At 35.7% G+C, this 20,234-nt stretch overlaps 1 protein-coding gene across 4 annotated transcripts; it reads right to left on the bottom strand.

The window, feature by feature from the left end:
* Window positions 1-1,905: 1,905 nt before the first annotated feature.
* LOC120301686 (olfactory receptor 14A2-like) lies at window positions 1,906-11,523 on the bottom strand. 4 transcript variants are annotated; one of them, XM_039329216.1, is made up of 3 exons: window positions 11,386-11,505; window positions 10,201-10,478; window positions 1,906-4,052 (listed from the first exon to the last, which is right to left on the bottom strand). In XM_039329216.1, exon 3 carries the CDS (start codon window positions 4,019-4,021, stop codon window positions 3,104-3,106), a length of 918 nt encoding a protein of 305 aa, XP_039185150.1. In that variant the 5' UTR covers window positions 4,022-4,052; window positions 10,201-10,478; window positions 11,386-11,505; the 3' UTR covers window positions 1,906-3,103. The 4 variants fall into 4 exon arrangements, 3 of the variants coding, with proteins under 3 accessions (XP_039185150.1, XP_039185151.1, XP_039185149.1); XM_039329217.1 differs by having other exon boundaries at window positions 10,201-10,475; window positions 11,386-11,464; XR_005554977.1 differs by lacking the exon at window positions 1,906-4,052 and adding an exon at window positions 4,087-5,521.
* Window positions 11,524-20,234: the final 8,711 nt, after the last annotated feature.

Raw genomic sequence — 20,234 nt, 5'->3', positions numbered from 1 at the left:
TGAGTCAACAGGTTCTAAAACACCTTGCTGAATTAATTTGTCCAATTCAGCATCAATTTTTCCTTTCAAAGCAAAGGGTACTTTCCTTGCTTTCACCCTAATGGGGGTGACAGTGGGGTCCAGTTTCAAGGAAACTGGGGGCCTTTGTAGGTTCCCAGCTGGGGGCTGAAGACATCTGCAAATTCTTTGCAGACTTCTTGTAGACCTAATGTTTACAAATTGTGTAGCCCTGTAACTTGTATTCCCAAGGCTTCAAACCAATCGAGTCCAATGACACTCATTTGTTCACCCCCAACTACCAATACATCCAATGGACCTTCAAAATCCTTGTATTGTACTTTAAGGGTGACCTCCCCCTTAACACACACCTTGAATTTTGGAAGTCTGTCAAGACTATTTCGGATGGCCTAAGCTTGGCCTGGAACCCACTGCTAGAGCAAATCTTTCTGAAAGTGTGAATAGAAATGATTGAAAGGGCAGACCCAATGTCCAGTTCCATAACCAATGGAACTTCTTGCAACTTCACCTTAAGTGACTGTTTCTTTTTAAATGGCCTGTGTGTGCCTCTCCTATAAATGCTTCTACATGAAGCACAGAAACCCACCCTGTTTTGGCTGGGGACCCTGGTACCTTTCAGGCACAATTCTTCTCGAGGTTGTACCTTCTGGCGGCCCAGACACAAAGCTGCTATGTGGCCTTGCTTTCCACATGCTCTACAGATTGCAGAATGGAACCTGCAGTCGGTCCTCTTGTGGCGACCTCCACACCCGAAGCACTTGGGTACAACTGAAGACTTTTCTTTGCCTTCCTTCTGCTTCCTTTCTTTGGCTGGGTAGAGATGATCCACCTTCAGGATCCTCTTCCGAGCTCTCCTGGACTCTCTCATGGTGCACAGAAACAGCTTCTGGAGTGCTTCTGATAGGCCTCATATTCTTGATTGCCCCACCTGCTGCCTCTTCTGCAGTAACCTCTCTCAAGGCATCTTGGAACGATATGTCTTCCTTAGCAAAAAGTCTCTGCTGCAAGTCTCTGTTTCTAAGCCCACATACAAATCTGTCTCTCAACCTTTCTTCTAAGTCTTTAAACTCACAAGGCTTAGCTGCTCTTCTCAAAGCTGCAATGTATTCTTTAGCTGATTCGCCGGCTTGTTGATACCTCTGTTCAAAAGTATGCCTCCATGCAATAACAGACAACTTGGGCTGAAAATGTTCTTTTAGTAATTTTTTAAAATCTGTGTAGGTTACAGATTCAAGAGGGGCAGAGGCTGCTAAATTTTCAGCAATTTCAAATGCATCTTGACCACAAACACAAAGCAAAGTAGCAGCCTTTAAGCCATCTTCTCTTACTTTGTTTACTTTCAAGTAGTTTTCTACTCTGGCCACATAAGACTCCCATCTCTCTGGGTGCATGACATCAAATTCAGAGAGTTCCCTATCTTTGCCATTTTCTCCAGTGTAAGGAAAGGGTCTATCAGCCAGCTTACCTCCAGCGATGCTGTACTGGCAGGCAGGTGCTGAATTTAACGCCATCTTCCTAGCCACTCTCAGGACTCCTGGGTAAGCTTACAATTCTTCTTAATTAATTGTAAGGCATCCCACCCTCATTGCCAGTGTTGAGTCCTCGGCTTAATAGCGAATAAGCACAGAGCATCTCATAGTGTCAAGAAGCCTTTATTGTTGTTTCTTCTACTCCATTACATCTCTGAGGCACGCAGGCCTCTCTGCTTCTCTTCAGAACGCTTCCCTGGGCCGAATGGCAACATTTGGCGCGCTCCGCGCCTCACGCATGCATGCAAAGCTGGCACCAGCCAGTCTGGTCCCGGGCAGCTTGCAACTGCCCGGGACTGTTGCAACATCCCGAGCCTGCCTTTGCAGCCTCAAGACACAACACCAAGCATCAGGGATATTCTGACTAGTATTTAGCTGTCAGCATTCTAAGCACAATCCACCAGCTGCAGGAGAGAAACTGAGCCAGATAGAGGAATTAAACAGGAAATTAATCTGGAATCCCTATGTGGGCATGAAAAGTGACCTCATTTGAATGCTGTTGAACTTTATCTAGTTTCATCCAGTCTGAGAAGATTCCTGTGTATAGACTTGAGCATGTTTGGGTCTTGTTGTTTACACCTTCTCTCCTCTGAACTTCTTCAGACCTTTCCCCACCTAACCACTGCTTATTGTATAGAAAACTGAATTAGAAACAGCCAAATAAGCACGCAGCAATTAAGGCTTCATTGTCTCTTCTATCACCTACAACAGACTTGGCCAGATATGGCCACCTCAGGCTCATAGGCTCACAGGCTCATAGCCTGTGGTGCAGCATCAGAATGGGGTGGGACAGAATGTTGGCAGCATCAGGATGGGATGGCAGCAGCAGAGGGTAGAGTGGTACTCCCGGTTCCTCATGTGGCTTCTTGATCAATTTGCCCACCTCTGTGATACATCCTTGGAATATAGATGACTATGTATTGTTTTCTGTGAACTAGAGAGGACTGATGTACAGTTTACAAGAATTTCTACAATAAAGTATTTATCTACCCACTTCATGACTGTAGTCTTCAAATACAAGCAAGTTTATGAATATGGGATTTAGTGTTTGAAGAATCAAGATGTATTGCTAGAAGAGAAGTCTGCAAGAAGTCTGATAGGAAGATCTGGGTTTTTTTTTATTTCTAAAAATTTGAGACCAAGTTTAAATCATGGTTACACAGTTTTGCAATTCTTCTAGCAATGATCAAATCTCCAATGACTTGCTCCGTTATCAGAACCATGTAGCAATCCAGACAGACTAGTAAGTTTAGATGATGAACTAGCTAGACCACTTAGTATATTTTTATAATGCTGATTCATGATTTATGGTATTTCAGTCTTAGAAACTGTGTTTTATTCATTATTCAGGTGTTAAATGAAAATGTCTTGATGTAATGTATAAAACAAACTCCAGTAATTCAAACTTCCAATGATTTTTTTTATCTTAAATACTTTGACACTGGGGATACTTGAAAGTTAATTTCTACTTTGGTTTTTTTCTTAATGGAAGGCTGCTTCCTTAACTTTTTTGATATGAAAAAACATAGAACAGAAAATATTATCAAAGGAAAATATCAGAAATGCCACAATTTATATAGAACAGATTTGATATTCTTATTTCTGATGCTATAGATGATTGGATTAAACACGGGTGGAAGAAAGGAATATAGAGCAGTTAGTGTGAAATCTAAGTAAGATTGGGTGTTAGAGGGAGGTTTCAAGTATGCCAAGCACACTGTTACTAAAAACACCGAAAAGACTGTAAGGTGGGGAAGACAAGTAGAAAAGGTCTTCTGCCTTCCTTTCACAGAAGGAATTCTCAACACTGCCATGAAGATCCTAGTGTAGGAGACAATGATATAAATAACACAACCTAATCCTAAAGTGATTATACTAACTATAAGGAATCCAACTTCAACTAGATTGAAACCAAAGCAGGACAGTTTTAGCAAGTGTGGAATTTCACAGAAAAATTGGTTGACAACATTAGAACAGAAAGAGAGGTAAAAAGTACCAATGGTGTGCAACATACCATAGAGAAGACTTGTGACCCACACCAGAACCACTATTTTGGTGCAGGCTTTCCAATTCATTATCAGTTCATAGTGCAATGGATGACAAATGGCAACATAACGATCATATGCCATAACTGTCAGAAGGAATAAATCAGAAGCTTCAAAGGAGGAAAAGATCAAGACTTGTGCAAAGCAACCAAAGTAAGAGATGTGTCTGGTGTCCATGAGAGAATTTATCATGGATTTAGGGATAATGGCTGAAACAATGCCCACATCCTGTACTGCCAAATTTAGCAGAAACAAGTACATGGGGCTGTGTAGTTGATGGTCAAAAGCTATTGCAGAGATGATGAGAAGATTTGTTGATGTAACTGCCAGATATAATATGAAGAATAAGAAGAAATGTAAAAGCTGCAGATGCCGATCTTTGGAGAATTCCAGGAGCAGAAAGTAAGAGACAAATGTTTGATTTTCCATCTTTAAGCTATGACTAAGGTGAATGCCACATCTGTAGGAAATCAGAAATGAGAATAGTATTAAATTGAAACAGTTAAGCTACAGCTTGATACATATTGGGAAGAGAAGGGGAAAAATATAATAAAAATGTACAGTTGAAAGAGAACTATAACATTAAAAGAATGCTAATGTTCAATTGGAACACTCTACAGTATATTGCAATTAATCATTGATGAAAGTACCAACCCTCTTCTTTCATTCAAGTTGTTTTTCTTGTTATGGTTAAAATGTTTGCCTAAAACTCTGGAGAACCTGCCAAGAATATCTTTAGCACTGAGAAGAGGTGATGGTATATAGAGCACCTTGATCTCCTGAGAAAAGAAAAGATAGAAATCCACCCACATAGGGAGAGTAGGAGAATGTTAATCTTTTTGTCAGGTTTTCTAGAAGATGTTTGGTTGAAAAATAGGACAATAAATGGGGTCTATCCTGGGAGATTGACTGTAAGAAAACTGTATTTTTAATCTATTATTTCACTTTCAGCACTTACTGAATATTAATTTTTTGTCAGTTAAGCAATGGAAGACTAAAGAAAACCTTTGCTGGCTGTGTTTACTAGTTGATTTTATTCTGGCCCAGTTGCCTCCAAAAGTCTTTAAACAAAACACGGTGTGCTATAATTCTAGTAGCTACAGGAAATAAAAATAATATTAAAAGGGACTTGTTCCATGACGTGTTCTCCCTCAACTTTTTTTATTTGCATTGCTGATTGCTGTAACTGTTAATATTAATAATATTATCCATGCTAAATTTTATTTATTTCCCCATAAATAAACTGCATATTATTTTTGCCTTAAAATATCTTTTTCATATATTAGTGAAGAAATAATTTGAGTATTTATTAATTATAATTTTAATTTACAGTTCTGGGATGAATGAGGTAGACACCAATTCTTAATGCAATATAGTAACTTTCATCTCTATATTCACTGGGTATTATATAAAAGCATCTGGTTAAAGTACAAAAAACAAATGAAAATAAGAAAGTTCCCTCTCATAATCAACTCTAATATTTTTTTTCCAATAGAAGATTTTGCTGAAGTTTATTTTAGTACAAAGTACAAATGGAAATAAAGGCAATAAAGATAAAGAAAATGGTGAATAAGAGGAGAAAGAAACAATTTGAGGGGAAGAAAAAAAAAGAAAAGAAAGCAGTGATTTCCAATTTCTTTCAATGTAGCATATTAGAGAGTAAAATTAGAGTCTCAAATTTTTACTTTTTGCTTTCATATAATTAATAATTACTAGTCAGATCAAACTATCTGATCATCAAAACCCCAAGCTAGGGTGTTTTTTGTCTGTTTCAAGCCAAGGTCTGGAAGCAGTTTCCAAATAGATACAAAGCTGGATAGATTCATTTCCTTGATTAGGACATCTCTGCCAGTTCCACCATTTTTTCCATCCATTCATCCGTTGTGGGAATTGACATGTCCTTCTAATTTTGTGCAGGTAAAAGTCTCACTGCAGCCCAAAAACACATTAAGAAAGTTCAGCATTTTTTCAAGATCATTATCCAATAGTCATAAAAATGAAAAGTTTCTGGTTTTGGTTGCATTTTGTTTCTAATGATTTTCTGAATCAGGGCATCAATCTGGCCCCAACATTTCTTTACTTTCTCACAGATCCACCACATAGGATAAAAAGACATCTGTAACAATTTGTCAGGCGTTAAGTACCAACAATATATCCTTTTGTAAAAATCCTCTTTTAGGTTATAGTTCAATGTCAATTTCATCCCTTTCATCCACATATTTTCTCACTGTTCAAGCACGTATTGTAACCAAAGTTTTTCTCCACTGAATCATACAGTGTTTAACATTCATTTTCCAGGTTCAACTTTAACAATATTTTATACACCTTAGCAATAATATGTTCATCAGCATACAATACAATTTCAAATTCAGTTTTGCAGCTTCAAAAGCATAATTTTTCTTATCTAAAATAAATTTTAATATAATTATTTATTCTATTAATTTAAGTATCTGTTCAACTCTTCATCTTTTTCTTTATGTTTTTTTAGTGCACTACACTCTGATCTATGTGACTAAAGCTATCCACCCGCTATATAATTATAGGTTAGTTAGTAGCAGGTGTCAAAATTCTCCATCAACATTTCTCCAGATTAAATATTACAAAAAATTTTTTTAAAGGAAAAATAGCTTGTTGAGGGTCCAATAATGCAAGAAATGATGATTTGTCCTTACTGGATGTTTTCAAGAAGAGTATCAACAGATCCAAAGTTCTTTAATTTGGATCTGTGCACTGAGCAGGGAATTGTATTCTATAGTCTTAATCCTCTCCATTCTATGATACATTTTTGTAATTCTGTTTTTTGTAATATATTTTGATTTTTTTAAAAAAGATAAATCACTTAATAATTGGTGAACAGTGTGTTGTCTGGATTACATTTGTAAAACAATCACTAACAATTGATTTCTATAATCCATAATCTATATAATAGTTTTAGTTGATTTCCTGTTTTCCCAAAATATCCTCTTTTGCAAACATTGAATTAATACAATTCTTTTTTATTTATTAAGTTTTTAAAATTTTTACAGAAACAAAACAACCCATCCCCAAACCTCCCCAACCCTCCCATTCCCTCCCCCGAGCTTCCCAGAGCTGAACATAGGCTTAATTAAAATTTCTTCGAATAATCTAAAAAAAAGTATAAACCATAATTAAATCTAAATACTAAAAACATTAATTAAACAAATTATAAGATGATTAACAATAATATATATATAAAGAAATATAACTATCAAAAGAATAATACTTAAAAGAAAAAAGAATAAAAAAATAAAAAAATAAAAAAAATAAAATCTAAAAAATATTTTAAATTTTAAATATAAGTTATTGAAAAGCTAAATAATATTTTTTAACATCCAACTTATATTGTATAAAATCTATCCATTTTTTCCATACCACAAAATACTTCTCCTGCGATTGATCCTTCAAGAAAGCCGAAATCTTTGCCATTTCCGCCAAATAAGAAAATTTAAAAAGCCACTCTTGCAAAGTAGGCAGAGATTCCTTCTTCCAACATTGCCCTACTAACAGCCTTGCGGCTGTAATTAAATTTAACATCAATGTTGTGTCTTTAATATCACAGTCAGTAACAATACCTAATAAAAACAATTGTGGGGTAAATTTTACCCTCCTTCTAAAAATTCTTTGAATATTCCACCATATCTTAATCCAAAAGGCTTTTATATTTTTACACGACCACCAAATATGATAGTAAGTAGCATCCAAACAACCACATCTCCAACATTTAGACTGTAAGTCAGGATACATACGAGACATTTTTTGTGGATCAAGGTGCCATCTGTAAAACATTTTATAAAAATTCTCCCTTAAATTCTGGGCTTGTGTAAATTTAACATTCCTCACCCAAATAATTTTCCAGGTATCTAGTAGAACTGGTTCACCAAAATTTTGTGCCCATTTGATCATACATTCTTTAATTAATTCTGCCTCTGAATCCAATTCTACTAGCACCCCATAAATTCTCTTAATATGAGTTCATCTTTGATCTTTTACTTGTTTAAGAAAATTTTCATCTTCTCTAAGTAAACCCACATTACAGTCTAACTTCCATCTATCCACTATTTGTCTATACTGAAACCATGAATATATGATATTTTCTTGTGCTAGGTTTTCCAACGATTTTAACTGCCAGTTTTTACCATCCCATCTAAGTAATTGTGCATAAGAAACACCAGAATTGACTAAATATTTTTGATCTTTAGGTATAATATGTGTTTCCTGCAAACAAATAATATCATTATTATGTTGCTTTAAATAATGAAAGATTTTCTTTCTCTTCTGGGGGGAATTAAGGCCGTTAACATTCCAAGTCAGGAGCTTTACCATCTCCCTTAACCAGAAGCCTGGAGAAGACTGCTTGAAGATCTGTCATTGAAGAATGTGCCGCAGAACTCTTAGGTCTTGCTCCTCCCACTGGCAACGAAGCACTTTCTTGAAGAGATTCTTTAGCCTCTTTCCTCTGGTTGTTCCTTTTCCTTGAGTCTATGCACTGCACGGGTCATTCTTTGCTCTTTAATCTCTGCTTGTCGGGACAACTCCAACTGTAACTCTCCAGCCGCCATCACACCTGGTCCTTCAGACTGCTGTTCAACCTCTTTACCATCCAGAACTTTCTGCATCATAGATGATGGTGAGCCTGCTCCCAGGACGGAGCTGTAAAACTCCTTTGCTTTAGTGACTGTATTAAGTCTATAACGCGTCCCCGCATGGCTCAGAACAATACCCATCGGAATCTCCTATCTGAATGGCATCATTCTTTTTTAAAGTTCATTATATAAGAAAGCAAAGTCTTTTCTCTTTCTTAGAATTTTAGATGGGATCTCCTTTAAAATAATAACATCTTGAGCAGCAATCTGGAATCTCTTATTATAAAAGGCTTGTATGATTTCATTGCGCAGAGATCTCTTTCCAAAATAAACCACCACATCTCTTGGTAAATTTCTCTGTTTTGCAATCCAGGAGTTAACTCTGAATAATTTTTCAACCTCTCTGCGTATTTCCTCTTTCTCCCTATTCAAAATAACAGCAAAGTCATTTACCACAATCTCTCTCAGGTCTTGCTGCATATCTTCTTTGAGACCCCTAATTCTTAAGGCATATTCCATTTCTCTGTACTGAGACATAACAATGTCATCCTGTGAAATTTCCATCTTTTTTTCCATGCCTTTAAATCTATCTTCCAAGATGTCAACCTTGTCTGCAACCTCTTCACCTCTAGAGTCAAGCTTCTCAACCACAGAAGCAAGATCTGATAGAGCCATAACTATATCTTGCCTCAAAATGGTGTTATTCTGCTCCAACAGATTCTTCACTTCCCCTCTAATTTCAGTTTTATTCTGATCTAGAAGCTCCTTCATTTCCCCTCTGATTTGAGTTACTGCATTTCCCATTATATCTTTCATGTCTTGTACAGATATTACTGGCAGAGGAGGAGAAGATGGTGGTGTAGCTTTAGGTTGTTGTACCGGTAAAATCGCAGGAGAAGAAGCCACCTTAGGAACTGTAGAAGCTGCTTGTCTTTTTGAAGCCATTTAAAAAAAAATTTTTTTTTCTTATTTCCACTTTGTAAAAAAAAATGCTCAAAAAGTTAAAAAAAACAAAGAAGAGTTTAAAAGATATTTCAAAAACACAGGACCACTTTCAAAAAAAGAGGAAAAAGCTTAAAAAGAAAAAAGAAAAAACTATATAGTCCATAGCATTCCGTTTGACTCACTTTCTTTTTCCCCCCGAAAAAAACTTTCAAATCGCCATTTTACTTTCACTCTCCACACGAACAAAAAAAACAAAAAGAAAAAGATCAACATAAACTAAAAAGCAAATAAAACTCAATAAACCAAATCCTTTATCCAGCTCTGTCCGCTTTATATATATATATAAAAATCACTCACCCTGTCTCTTTAAACGCGGAGATGGTAGCGGCATTTCACTTGGTTTCCCAAAGGAAACAAAGACAGCTGGGAGGTGGAGGCAACCCGAACTCTGAGGGAGCTCTCTTGCTACCCCCCCCAAAATCCCTGGGGGGTTTGAGATGCTCTACCTCTATTCGGGTGGTTCTCTCCCCCTCCCTTCGCCCAGGAGGGAGATTTTGAGCCGTGGAACAGCTGGTGACTGCTGTATTCCGCGGTTCTCACGCTGTCCCAGGAGGACGGCTACAATGTAGCCGCCATCATCGACGCTAACCACCCGAATTAATACAATTCTTATTGTTTTGATAGATAACAATTAAATATATATTTTTCCCAATAGTCCTAAAAATAATAATCATATCAATATAATATTTCTTTTCTATCCAGTTATTCTAGTTGCCTTATCATAGATCCTGTTACAGTCCTTATTTTAATTTGTTTTCCCCACCAAATTCTAGATATTCTCACTGGTTAAGATTTTCTCAAAAATTAATTACATTTAAGAATTTAACTCTATTTTTCCATACGAATCATCTCACACTTTTACATTTCTTAAAAATAGATAAAACAGTAGAAAAAAAAGAAAAAAGAAAGAAGAAAGAAAAGCAAGAGTAAAGAAGTTTCTTGGGAATCTTTTCCAGGAAATTAAATGTAAAATAGAAAAAAGAAGATCAAATTCCTCACCCAGTTTCAAGCACACTGTTCACAGTTGTGCTGGTTAATGCTTTTGGACCGGTTGCAAGTAGCTTGGGCTGGTCGATGCAATATGGCCAGCCTTTCTCCTGTTGGATTAGAAGGCTTTCCCCAAGTCGAAAGGAATGGCCGCCACCATTCCAGAATCGCTGGATATCCTTCTTTCTTCATCACCTCTCTGGGGTGACTTAGATATATTTAGGGTCCCCAGGCAGGGCAAAATTAGCTGCGAGGGTGCGGAGAATCCACAAGCCTGAGACTGGTTGCTACTGTGCAAAAGTGGAAGTCCCACATTTTTGTAATTCTTAGTCACCACCATACTTTTCTCACAATTTATTACATATACATTTTAGTATAGTTAATACAATAATGTTCCATCATAATATTGGATCATTTCACTGATTTAAAAGTGTTGGTTTGGCAGTTGACTTTCTTGATTTTATATATTATATAAAGAAGTATACATAATAGTATATAATAGAGGTATATGTAACATACTTATCCAATTAAATAGAGGAAATTGATTTTTTAAATTAACTTAAAAACATAATTGATTGTTCCTACCAAATAATATTGAAGAGAAATTTCACCCCACCTTTTTCACTACAATGTAATCTCACTCTACCCATAACAATGAAGTATTAAAATTTCAACACCATGTTTAAATACAAACCAGACATTTAACCAATTTTTCAAAAAAAAATAAATCTCATATGGCAGTTGTACCTAGAAACAAAGTTAGGGATGCTAATTCAGCAATTAATGATCAGTTCACACAATGCAGGCTAAATGTGAGCAAGTTGTAAAATATCTCTATTTTTAATATCCTCTGCAGAGGATAAATCATCATATTAAGTATGCATTTGCTTTATTATTTAGGAAGTATTTATGCCACCCTCTCCCCTGCAATAGATTGACATTATTCTGATTTATAATAATTTTAATCTCTGTTTTTACAGTCTAAATTTCTGAAAACCATTCTCTTTGTTTTTCTAGCCCTAAACCCTCTTTCTATTACAGCAAAGCACTGGATTCTAATTTCATTTTATCAAATCCTCTTCCCAATGTCAAAATATAGAAGTGCATGTAATATAGAATCATGGGTAGAAGTGCTGATTTTCCCCCAATGCTTGGAAATGGCTTTTCTGTAAAATAATCAATATATAAATCACTTACAGTATTTCTTGATAAAATTATTGTCTCTCTTGATATCTGTTCTTTAGAATGTTCAATATATTGTAGTCCAGGAATTGATAACTGCTACTCTTGTTCAGTCATGAAAAAGATGTATCATCAGTGGGAACCTTTGATTTTATATTTAATAAAAGCTGGATTTATATTTTGCAATCATTTTATTTCCCTTTAGACTGTACAAACAAAATTAGCAAAATATTATAATGAGCTTCTTGATTTTTAACATAATTAGCAATTAGCAGCTATTGCTTTCCATACTCAAATGGGGATTAAATGAGAAAACTTTCATGACATATTTCCAAAATAGATATCAACACCTGGAATTCTATTTTACAGACAGATTTTCATGTTTATTTTTTTCTTTCCAGCAGCTTTCTTTTTTGTTCCTCACCTATAGACATAACCTTGCCAATTAAAAGCAAGCCAGCAGCCCCATAAAACCTATATTCTAGGCAATATTAGGGTGCCCATTAGGGATGAACTGTTTTTCTTTCTTTCCTTTTTCTATCTGAACTATCTGATAACAAGCTATCTGAATTGACCTGTTTCTTGCTCCTGTGGAATGCACTCTATCCCTCCTCAATATCCAGATTACATTCCATCACAATAGTGATTTATTTTTAATGTTGGAGAATTGAGCAATTCCTCCAAACTACAGGAATCCTTGAAACTCATTATGCTGCTTTATTATCATCCTCCCTAACTTGAAATTAAGAGATAAAGAAACAAGTATTTATCAACAGCCACCTTTTCTATTTTTGCCCTCAGACTGATAACTAACAGCATGCAATTCTTATATTGGATGAAAATATGATATTCATTCATTTTACAACCCATAAGGTCATGAATGACATCTTCATGACATCTTAGGAAAGTAAGGGGCTTGCATAATTCAGGCCAGATGCAAAGCATTCATGCCTACATTGTTCAGGATGACCTAACTATTTCCCTAGATCCTGCTTTTTCTTATGTTGGTTATTCCTTTTTTCTTTTTTTTACAAATATCTTTTTTTATATAAACATCTGAAGTGATTCCATACTGCAGCTCACAGCTGCCTCTGGCCTGCATTGTGATTGTTATGTGTTCCATTAATTAATTATGAATAATGTAAATAACTTCTTTTAGACTTGACTTTTGAGTTTTCCATCCATTAATTGAATGTCTCCAATTTGCAATGTTAGTGTTTCTGTCATTGATGAGAACCAGAGTGCTCCAAAAGTGAGTGTATTGTGAAGTAGTTAGGTGTCCCCAATCTTTTTTTCCAAAACAATTTTTATTAGTTTTCCATTTTACACCAACACAGCTTAAGAACCCACATGGAAACATGGTGATCCATTTGTTTAAAAACAAACAATAACATAGTAAATATATACACATTATTTCTTAAAAATTTCCCTCTCTATCTATATAGAATATTATACTCAAATTAATACATTTTCAGATAAATTCATTCATTACTATGTCTAACCATCAACTGCATTAATCAATAAAAAATTAATCTATAAAAACCTATATTTTATATCATCCTTTTTACTCATGTTTTTCTCTTCTTCCCATGTTTTTTTCTCTATCTCAGAATCAAATGGCATTTGCAGACCAAATTGTCCTTCTGATGCAAGATAGTCCAGTTCCTTGTCATAGGTCCTTTGTCTGTTGCTATCAAAAGGAATTGATTGTCCAACTGTGAATTTACTTCTTCCACCTTGGTAAGAAGAGCACAAGCCTCTTGTGTGTAAACTGATGTTTCACTTAGTCCTTGTCTTTTGCCTTGTTGAAACAAAGAAATCTCCTTTGAGCAAGCAATTATCTTCTCTGTATTTTCCAAAATTTTGTCCAAAATATTACTTATAAGTAATATCTATATAAGTAAGATCTACACCATTTTCCTCCATCTTTATTATAATTCAAATCCTTATCCTTTTGAAGAAGACTATATTTAAAAAACAATCACTATCCATCTCCTCTCAGTTTCCTCATCTTTTTCCTTTGTACAAAATGAAAGCCTTTCCAGCGAAGAAAAGATAGCAAATACAATGAATAAATTTGTTGAAAAGTGTTCCCTAGAAAGTAATCAAATGTTCAATCCTTCCGGCCACCATAAAGATAAAAGCAAACAATATTCTCCAAATATTATAAAAAAATTTTTTGAGGCTCCCAATGTCCAAAAATAAAATCAGCCATTAAAACAAAAGTAAATTTAATCCTTTGTGCTTCTCTTCCCCCCTTTAAAAAGCCGCTTCACCAGAAAAAGGAATAATTCCAAGAAAAAAACTTTTCACAGGCGTAAAGAAAATAGAGGTGAAAGGAAAGTCTCACCGAGTTCTCCATGTTGGGTTTGTTTGCTTAGCTGATCTTGTGGCTTGTGGTTGGCACAGCTAAATGATTGGCCATTTTACTGGCCGATCTTTACCCTGTCGGCCCAAAGGAGATACTTGGTGCACAGAGGATGCCGCCGCTCCTGTGCAACTATCTGAGAAGCCACCTCAATGGTAGATGCTCCTCCAGAGTATTTTTTTGACCCTCTAAGGAGTCTACCAGCAGAGGAAACTTGATCGGCAAAGGGACAACTCCCTTAGCTTGACCACACCACTGTGAACTGGAACTGGAAGCTGTGTCCCCAATCTTTTGAGGCATGCAGAGATTTTTGTGTTAATGTTTATTTATTAGCAGATGAATGTTTTATAAAGTCCTAATCATATTCTGAAGAGTTTACCCACTGCTAGCATTTTAATTTTGTAAAAATGTTAATGAGGTCTAATATGTATAAAATATTGGTGGGTCTAGAAATTGCTTTTTTGCACCCCATTCCTTCTTGCCTGCCTGCATGAAAAGATTTTGTTAACATAATTAAAGTTATATCAAACAAGGAGTTTGGCGAATAAGAAAAAATTGATAAACTATCAATGATTGCTATTCTTGCTTGCTCAGAGTTGGAAAAATAATACCACTGAATACTTGACTTTGGGATCATTAGCTTATTCCTCATATTATGGCACCATAATAAAAGGTTTTCAAAAGTTGTCTTCTCATGACATGAAAATGTTCAACAAGTTTTGGAAGTGACTTTTGGTGACAAATCTGACTTTACAACATTGGATGCCTATACATGTAGTCCTTGAATTACAACATTTTTAGTGATTTTTTGAAGTTACAACAGCACTGAAAAAAGTAATTTATGACTGATTTTCACACTTACAACTCTTCCAGAATCCTCATGGTCAAAAACAGCTGAGATTGAAGTAGAGCCTTGCTGTTCTGGACCATGGTAACACTTGAGAAAGTGATGACCTACAATTATTGGCTCTGCTTTTCAGAACACCATGAGTTGCCTTAGTAGCATCCTGAGTCCCACAGTTTCAGAATTGCAATTCCTGGATATCTGTCATGATTCCAACAGATGAAACTTTTCAAAGAATTTTGAGGCATTGTTTACCTTAAAGAATCTTTATTAGAGAAGCATAGCATCGGCACTAACATAATTGAAGCCAAAAACTAGATTCCCCTCTCCTGAGCACATCCTATCAAAGCACAATTCCCTCCTCCAATTAACAGTCATAAATCACATTCTTCAATTAGTTTGAAATGTAGGCTTTCCCTCCAGTTCTCCAGCAGGCCAATTCTTATCATCTCTTATTTTAATAACCTTGGTTCACACACTAGGTCCAATATTTTTATCTCTAGCTAAACTGTCATGCACATTCCTCTCCCCAGCATCATCTAACTCTAACTCTAAAAGTAAAACATAAGAAAAAGTGGTTGCATCTCCAACTGTTGTCAAAGCAAAAACATCCAATGTTAGCAGCGTTGACATCTGGCCTCCCTTACAAAAAGGACAGATCCTGTAATGTAAACAAAAGCATATGTTAGGGATTGCCTCTCGGTTTGCTAGGGTGTTTCCTATAGAACAGTGGTTCTCAACCTGTGGGTCGGGACCCCATTTGGGGTCGAACGACCATTTCACGGGGGTCACCAAACAACGCAGTCCGCCATTTTTCCCCCTTTTCCTTAGCTGTGCTACTCCCTTTTATTTCTATTGGCTTTTGAAAGCCAATAGGAATTGTCCAGGCTGTCTCTGCCCTGCTGAGCCCACCAAAAGTTCCATTCTGCAAACGGTACTGCACCAGTTGAGTAGTCCTCGACTTACGACCAGTTGAGTAGTCCTTGACTTATGACCGGTTGGGGGTCGCGGCATTAAAAAAGTTGAGAACCACTGCTATAGAATCTTTTGATGAATCTGTTGGCTTTCACATCGCTAGACTTCACCCAAGTGAAGTTGTACTATCCATTGTACTAAGTACTGCAATTTCCCTTTAAAAATTCTAGAATAAAGAATATGATTTACTTCATAGTGGATCTGACCCAACACTACGAGAAGTCCAGGTGCCTTCTTACGTCTTAAAATGGAACCCTGTAAAGGTTTCATCAGGCTGCAATGGAAGACAGGGTGAGCTCTTCCTAAAAGTCTAGGGAGTTTTAATTCTGTAGTAACCAGGTTAATGATCTTTACAATGGGGAAAGGCCCCAAGAATTTTGGTCCTAATTTCTTACTTGGTAATTTTAGGCGTAAATATTTAGTTGACAGATAAACCTTTTCCCCAACTTGAAATGTTCTTTGAGGAGCCCTTTTTTATCTGCCTGCTTTTTATAGGTCCCAGAAGCCTTTCTTAAAGCAGTTTTTGTGTTTTTTCAAACTTTTTCCCATCCCCTCACCCACTGATCAAGTGTCTTAGAAGTTGAGGGCGCTTGGGGGTATTTAGGTATTGGGTTGAACTCTTTTCCTGTGGCTACTCTGAAAGGTGTGAAACTGGTGCTGCTGTGAACATAGTTATTGTAAGCCACCTCTGCGAAGGGGAGGAGGTCGGTCCAGTTGGTTTGTTGGTATCTGAGATATTGCTCCACCACTTTGTTAGCGGATTCCATGGCTCCATTAGTAGATGGGTGAAAAGCAGTTGATAAACCTTAAGATGATCCAATTAATTTAAAAAAGCGCCTCCAAAACTTAGCCATGAATTGAACCCCCCTGTCTGAAATTATTCATTTAGAGACACCATGTAGCTGGTAGATATGTTTTTTTTTTTATTTATTAAAAGTTTTATAAATTTTACAAAAAAACAAAAACAATACAAAACAAAAAGCAACATATACAAAAAAGAAACTAAACATTACATATATATAACCCCCCCATCCCCCACCCCTCACAAAAACCCTCCCTTCCCCCCCCTGAGCTTCCCAGAGCAGAATATAGGCTTAATTAAAAATTAAGAAATAAAAATAAAAAATTAAATTAAAAAATTTATATTATATATATATATAATAAAATATATCTATATATATATAAAAATAAAACTTATAAAAAAGCTATGTGATATTTTTGTATACCCAATCTAAATTGTATAAATTTTATCCATTTGTCCCAAACAGCAAGGAACTTCTCTTGCGTTTGTTGCTTTAAGAAAGCCGAAATCTTTGCCATTTCCGCCAGATAAGCTACTTTAAGAAACCATTCCTGCAATGTAGGCAAAGATTCCTTCTTCCAATATTGTCCTACTAACAGCCTAGCGGCTGTAATCAAATTTAACATCAATACAACCTCCTTTGTATCACAATCTGTAACAATGCCTAACAAAAATAATTGCGGAGTAAATTTTACCCTCCTTCTAAAAATTCTCTGGATATTCCACCATATTTTGATCCAAAATGCTTTTATCTCTCTGCATGACCACCAAATATGATAATAGGAAGCATCCTTATAACCACATCTCCAACATTTGGGTTGCACGTCAGGGTACATAAGAGACATTTTTTGTGGATCAAGGTGCCATCTATAAAACATTTTATAAAAATTCTCCCTAAGGTTCTGTGCTTGTGTAAATTTGACATTTCTCACCCAAATGGTTTCCCAAATGTCCAATGAGACTGGGACACCAAAATTCTGCGCCCATCTAATCATACAATCTTTAATTAATTCCGTTTCTGAGTCCATTTCAACTAATACCCCATAAATTCTCTTGATATGGGTTTGTCTTTGATCCTTGACTTGCTTAATAAGATTTCCATCTTCTCTAAGAAAACCCAATTTACAATCCACCTTCCATTTATCTACTAGTTGCCTATATTGAAACCAAGAATAAATAATATTTTCTTGCGCTAAATCTTCCCGTAATCTTAACTGCCAGTTTTGCCCATCCCATCTAAGTAACTGACTATAAGACACCATGTCCATTTTTACTCCTCTTTTTATTCCTTCTATCGCATGCCAAGGTATAGCCCATAATGGAACTTTAAAATCACTTTTATAATATTTTCTCCAAATCCTAAGTAAAGAAATTCTTAAAATATGAGATTTAAAGACCCAGTCCATTTTTTTATTAAATATTAAATAGGCATGCCACCCATAAAGTAAATCCCATCCCTCTAAATGAAGTATCTCAGGATTTGTCAAATTTACCCAATCACTGATTAGTGTTAAGACCACCGCATCGTAATATAATTTCAAATTTGGTACCTTAAGTCCACCCCTCTCACGGAAGTCTTGCATAATTTTAAACTTAACCCTTGGCTTTTTCCCTGCCCAAATAAATTTATTAAGACCCTTCTGCCACTCACTTAAATTAATCTCATTTTTCAAAATCGGTAACATTTGAAACAAAAAAAGAAACTTGGGTAGAATATTCATTTTTATCACTGCAATTCTTCCCATGAGGGATAATTGCAACTTCTCCCAATTCTTCAAGTCCTTCTGTACCCTGACCCACAACCTTTCATAATTATTTTTAAATAATTTTACATTAGAAACAGACAACATCACCCCCAAATATTTTACCTTATTAACAATCTCAAAACCCGTCAAGTTAGCCAAAATCTGCTTCTCCTGACTAGACATATTTTTAGGTAAGATTTTAGTCTTATTTACATTAATCTTGAAACCCGAAACCAAACCATAATGATGAATCAACTGTAATAAGTTTACTGCAGAATAATCAGGTTGCGACAAAGTAACAACCAAGTCATCCGCAAAAGCTCTCAACTTATATTCTTTTTTGTTAACTTCTATTCCTTTAATTTCCTGAGACTCTCGAATTTTGATCAATAATATTTCCAGTGTTAAAACAAACAACAATGGCGATAAAGGACACCCCTGTCTAGTACCTTTCTCTATTGTAAAAACCTCCGACAAACCTCCATTAACAATAAGTTGTGCCATTTGTTTTTGATATATTACCGTAAGAGCTTGTAATATCTTTTCGCCAAAATTCATTTCTTCCATTACTCTTAGCATAAAATGCCAATTCAATTGATCAAATGCTTTTTCAGCATCTAAAAATATGAGCCCTGCAGAAACTTGGTTGTTCTTGTCTAAATATTCTAATAGATTAATAATTTGTCTAACATTATTTTTCATATACCTTCCTGTTATAAACCCTGATTGATCTTTATGCACAAGATGATGCGCCACCCTCATAAGCCTATTTACCAAGATTTTTACAAATATCTTATAATCCACATTTAAAAGAGATATAGGCCTATAATTTTTTGGTAAAGTAAGATCTTGATCCTCCTTTGGAATCAATGATATAAAAGCACTACGCCATGAAGGAGGAATCTCTAAACCCTGTAAGATACCATTAAAAAGATCATTTAATGGTTGGATCATCTCCTCCATTAAAGCTTTATAATAAACAGCTGTTAACCCATCCGTACCCGGTGCTTTCCCTAGTTTCAATTGTTGAATTGCTGAGGCAATTTCCTCCTTAGTAATTAAGCCATTAATTTCATGTTTCTGATCCTCAGTCAATTTAGGAAAACTTGCCTCAGCTAAATATTTATTTATATCTAACAGTTGCACATTAGTAGACTTGTATAACTTTTGATAATAATCCAAAAAAGATTTTTTAATCAATTCCTTCTGAGAAACTAATTTACCCTTGTAATTTATTTTCTCTATTATTCTCTGTCTCTGTTTCTTTCTTAATTGATAAGCCAACCATCTCCCAGGCTTATTAGCATTACAAAATGTATTTTGTTTCATAAACAATAAATTGGTTGCTGCTTGATCTGCTATCAACATATTAAATTGTGACCTTAATAACTTTACAGATTCTTTAATACTTTCATCAGAAGGATTTAGAATCAAGGCCCTTTCTTTTGATTTAATTTCATCTTCAAGTTCTCTACGTTTCTGAATCTGCTTCCGCTTATGACAATTATTCATTTTTATCAAAACACCACGCATAAATGCTTTACCTGCATCCCATACCATTGACATTGAAGTCCCCTTATACATGTTCAAAGCAAAATAGTCCTTTAAACACTCCTTTAACTTTTGAACATTCTTCTCTTGTCTGAATAAATTTTCATTAACTCTCCAGGATCTCCTTTCCTCTTTCTCTGGTAGATATGTTTCAAGAACAATTTAGTCAGTCGTTGGGCAGATGGGAGCTCTTTGCAGGCGATGAAGTGAGCCTGCTTTGAAAACAGATCTATCACAGTTTAGATGACTGTATTTCCTCTACTTTCAGGTAGGTCTTCTAGAAAATCCATAGCAATTTCTTCCCATGGTTGAGAAGGGTCTGCCACTGGCTGAATAACCCAGAGGTTTTCCCTGGAATTCTTTTCATGGTGGCACATACGGTACAACTCCAGACATAATTTTCCACATCCTGTTTTAATCCTGGCTATCAGAATTGCTGGCAGATGAGATATAGAATTTTTAAATACCCAAAATGTCCAGCCTGTTTTACATCATGGCAGTGTCAGAGAGCCTTAAGAGGGAGGGTTTTTGGCAAGTATAACTTTCCCCCAAATCATCCCTGCATGTTAGGGAGGTTTG

This window comes from Crotalus tigris, unplaced genomic scaffold, assembly GCF_016545835.1.
Source record: "Crotalus tigris isolate CLP2741 ecotype Arizona unplaced genomic scaffold, ASM1654583v1 scf7180000024390.453493, whole genome shotgun sequence".
NCBI lineage: Eukaryota > Metazoa > Chordata > Lepidosauria > Squamata > Viperidae > Crotalus > Crotalus tigris.
Note: the sequence above shows the minus strand (reverse complement) of the source record. Positions and strands in the feature narration are given on the sequence as shown.

Coding starts and splice junctions, on each gene's coding strand:
- LOC120301686 (XM_039329215.1), bottom strand. CDS start 4,021: ATGGAAAATCAAACATTTGTCTCTTACTTTCTGCTCCTGGAATTCTCC.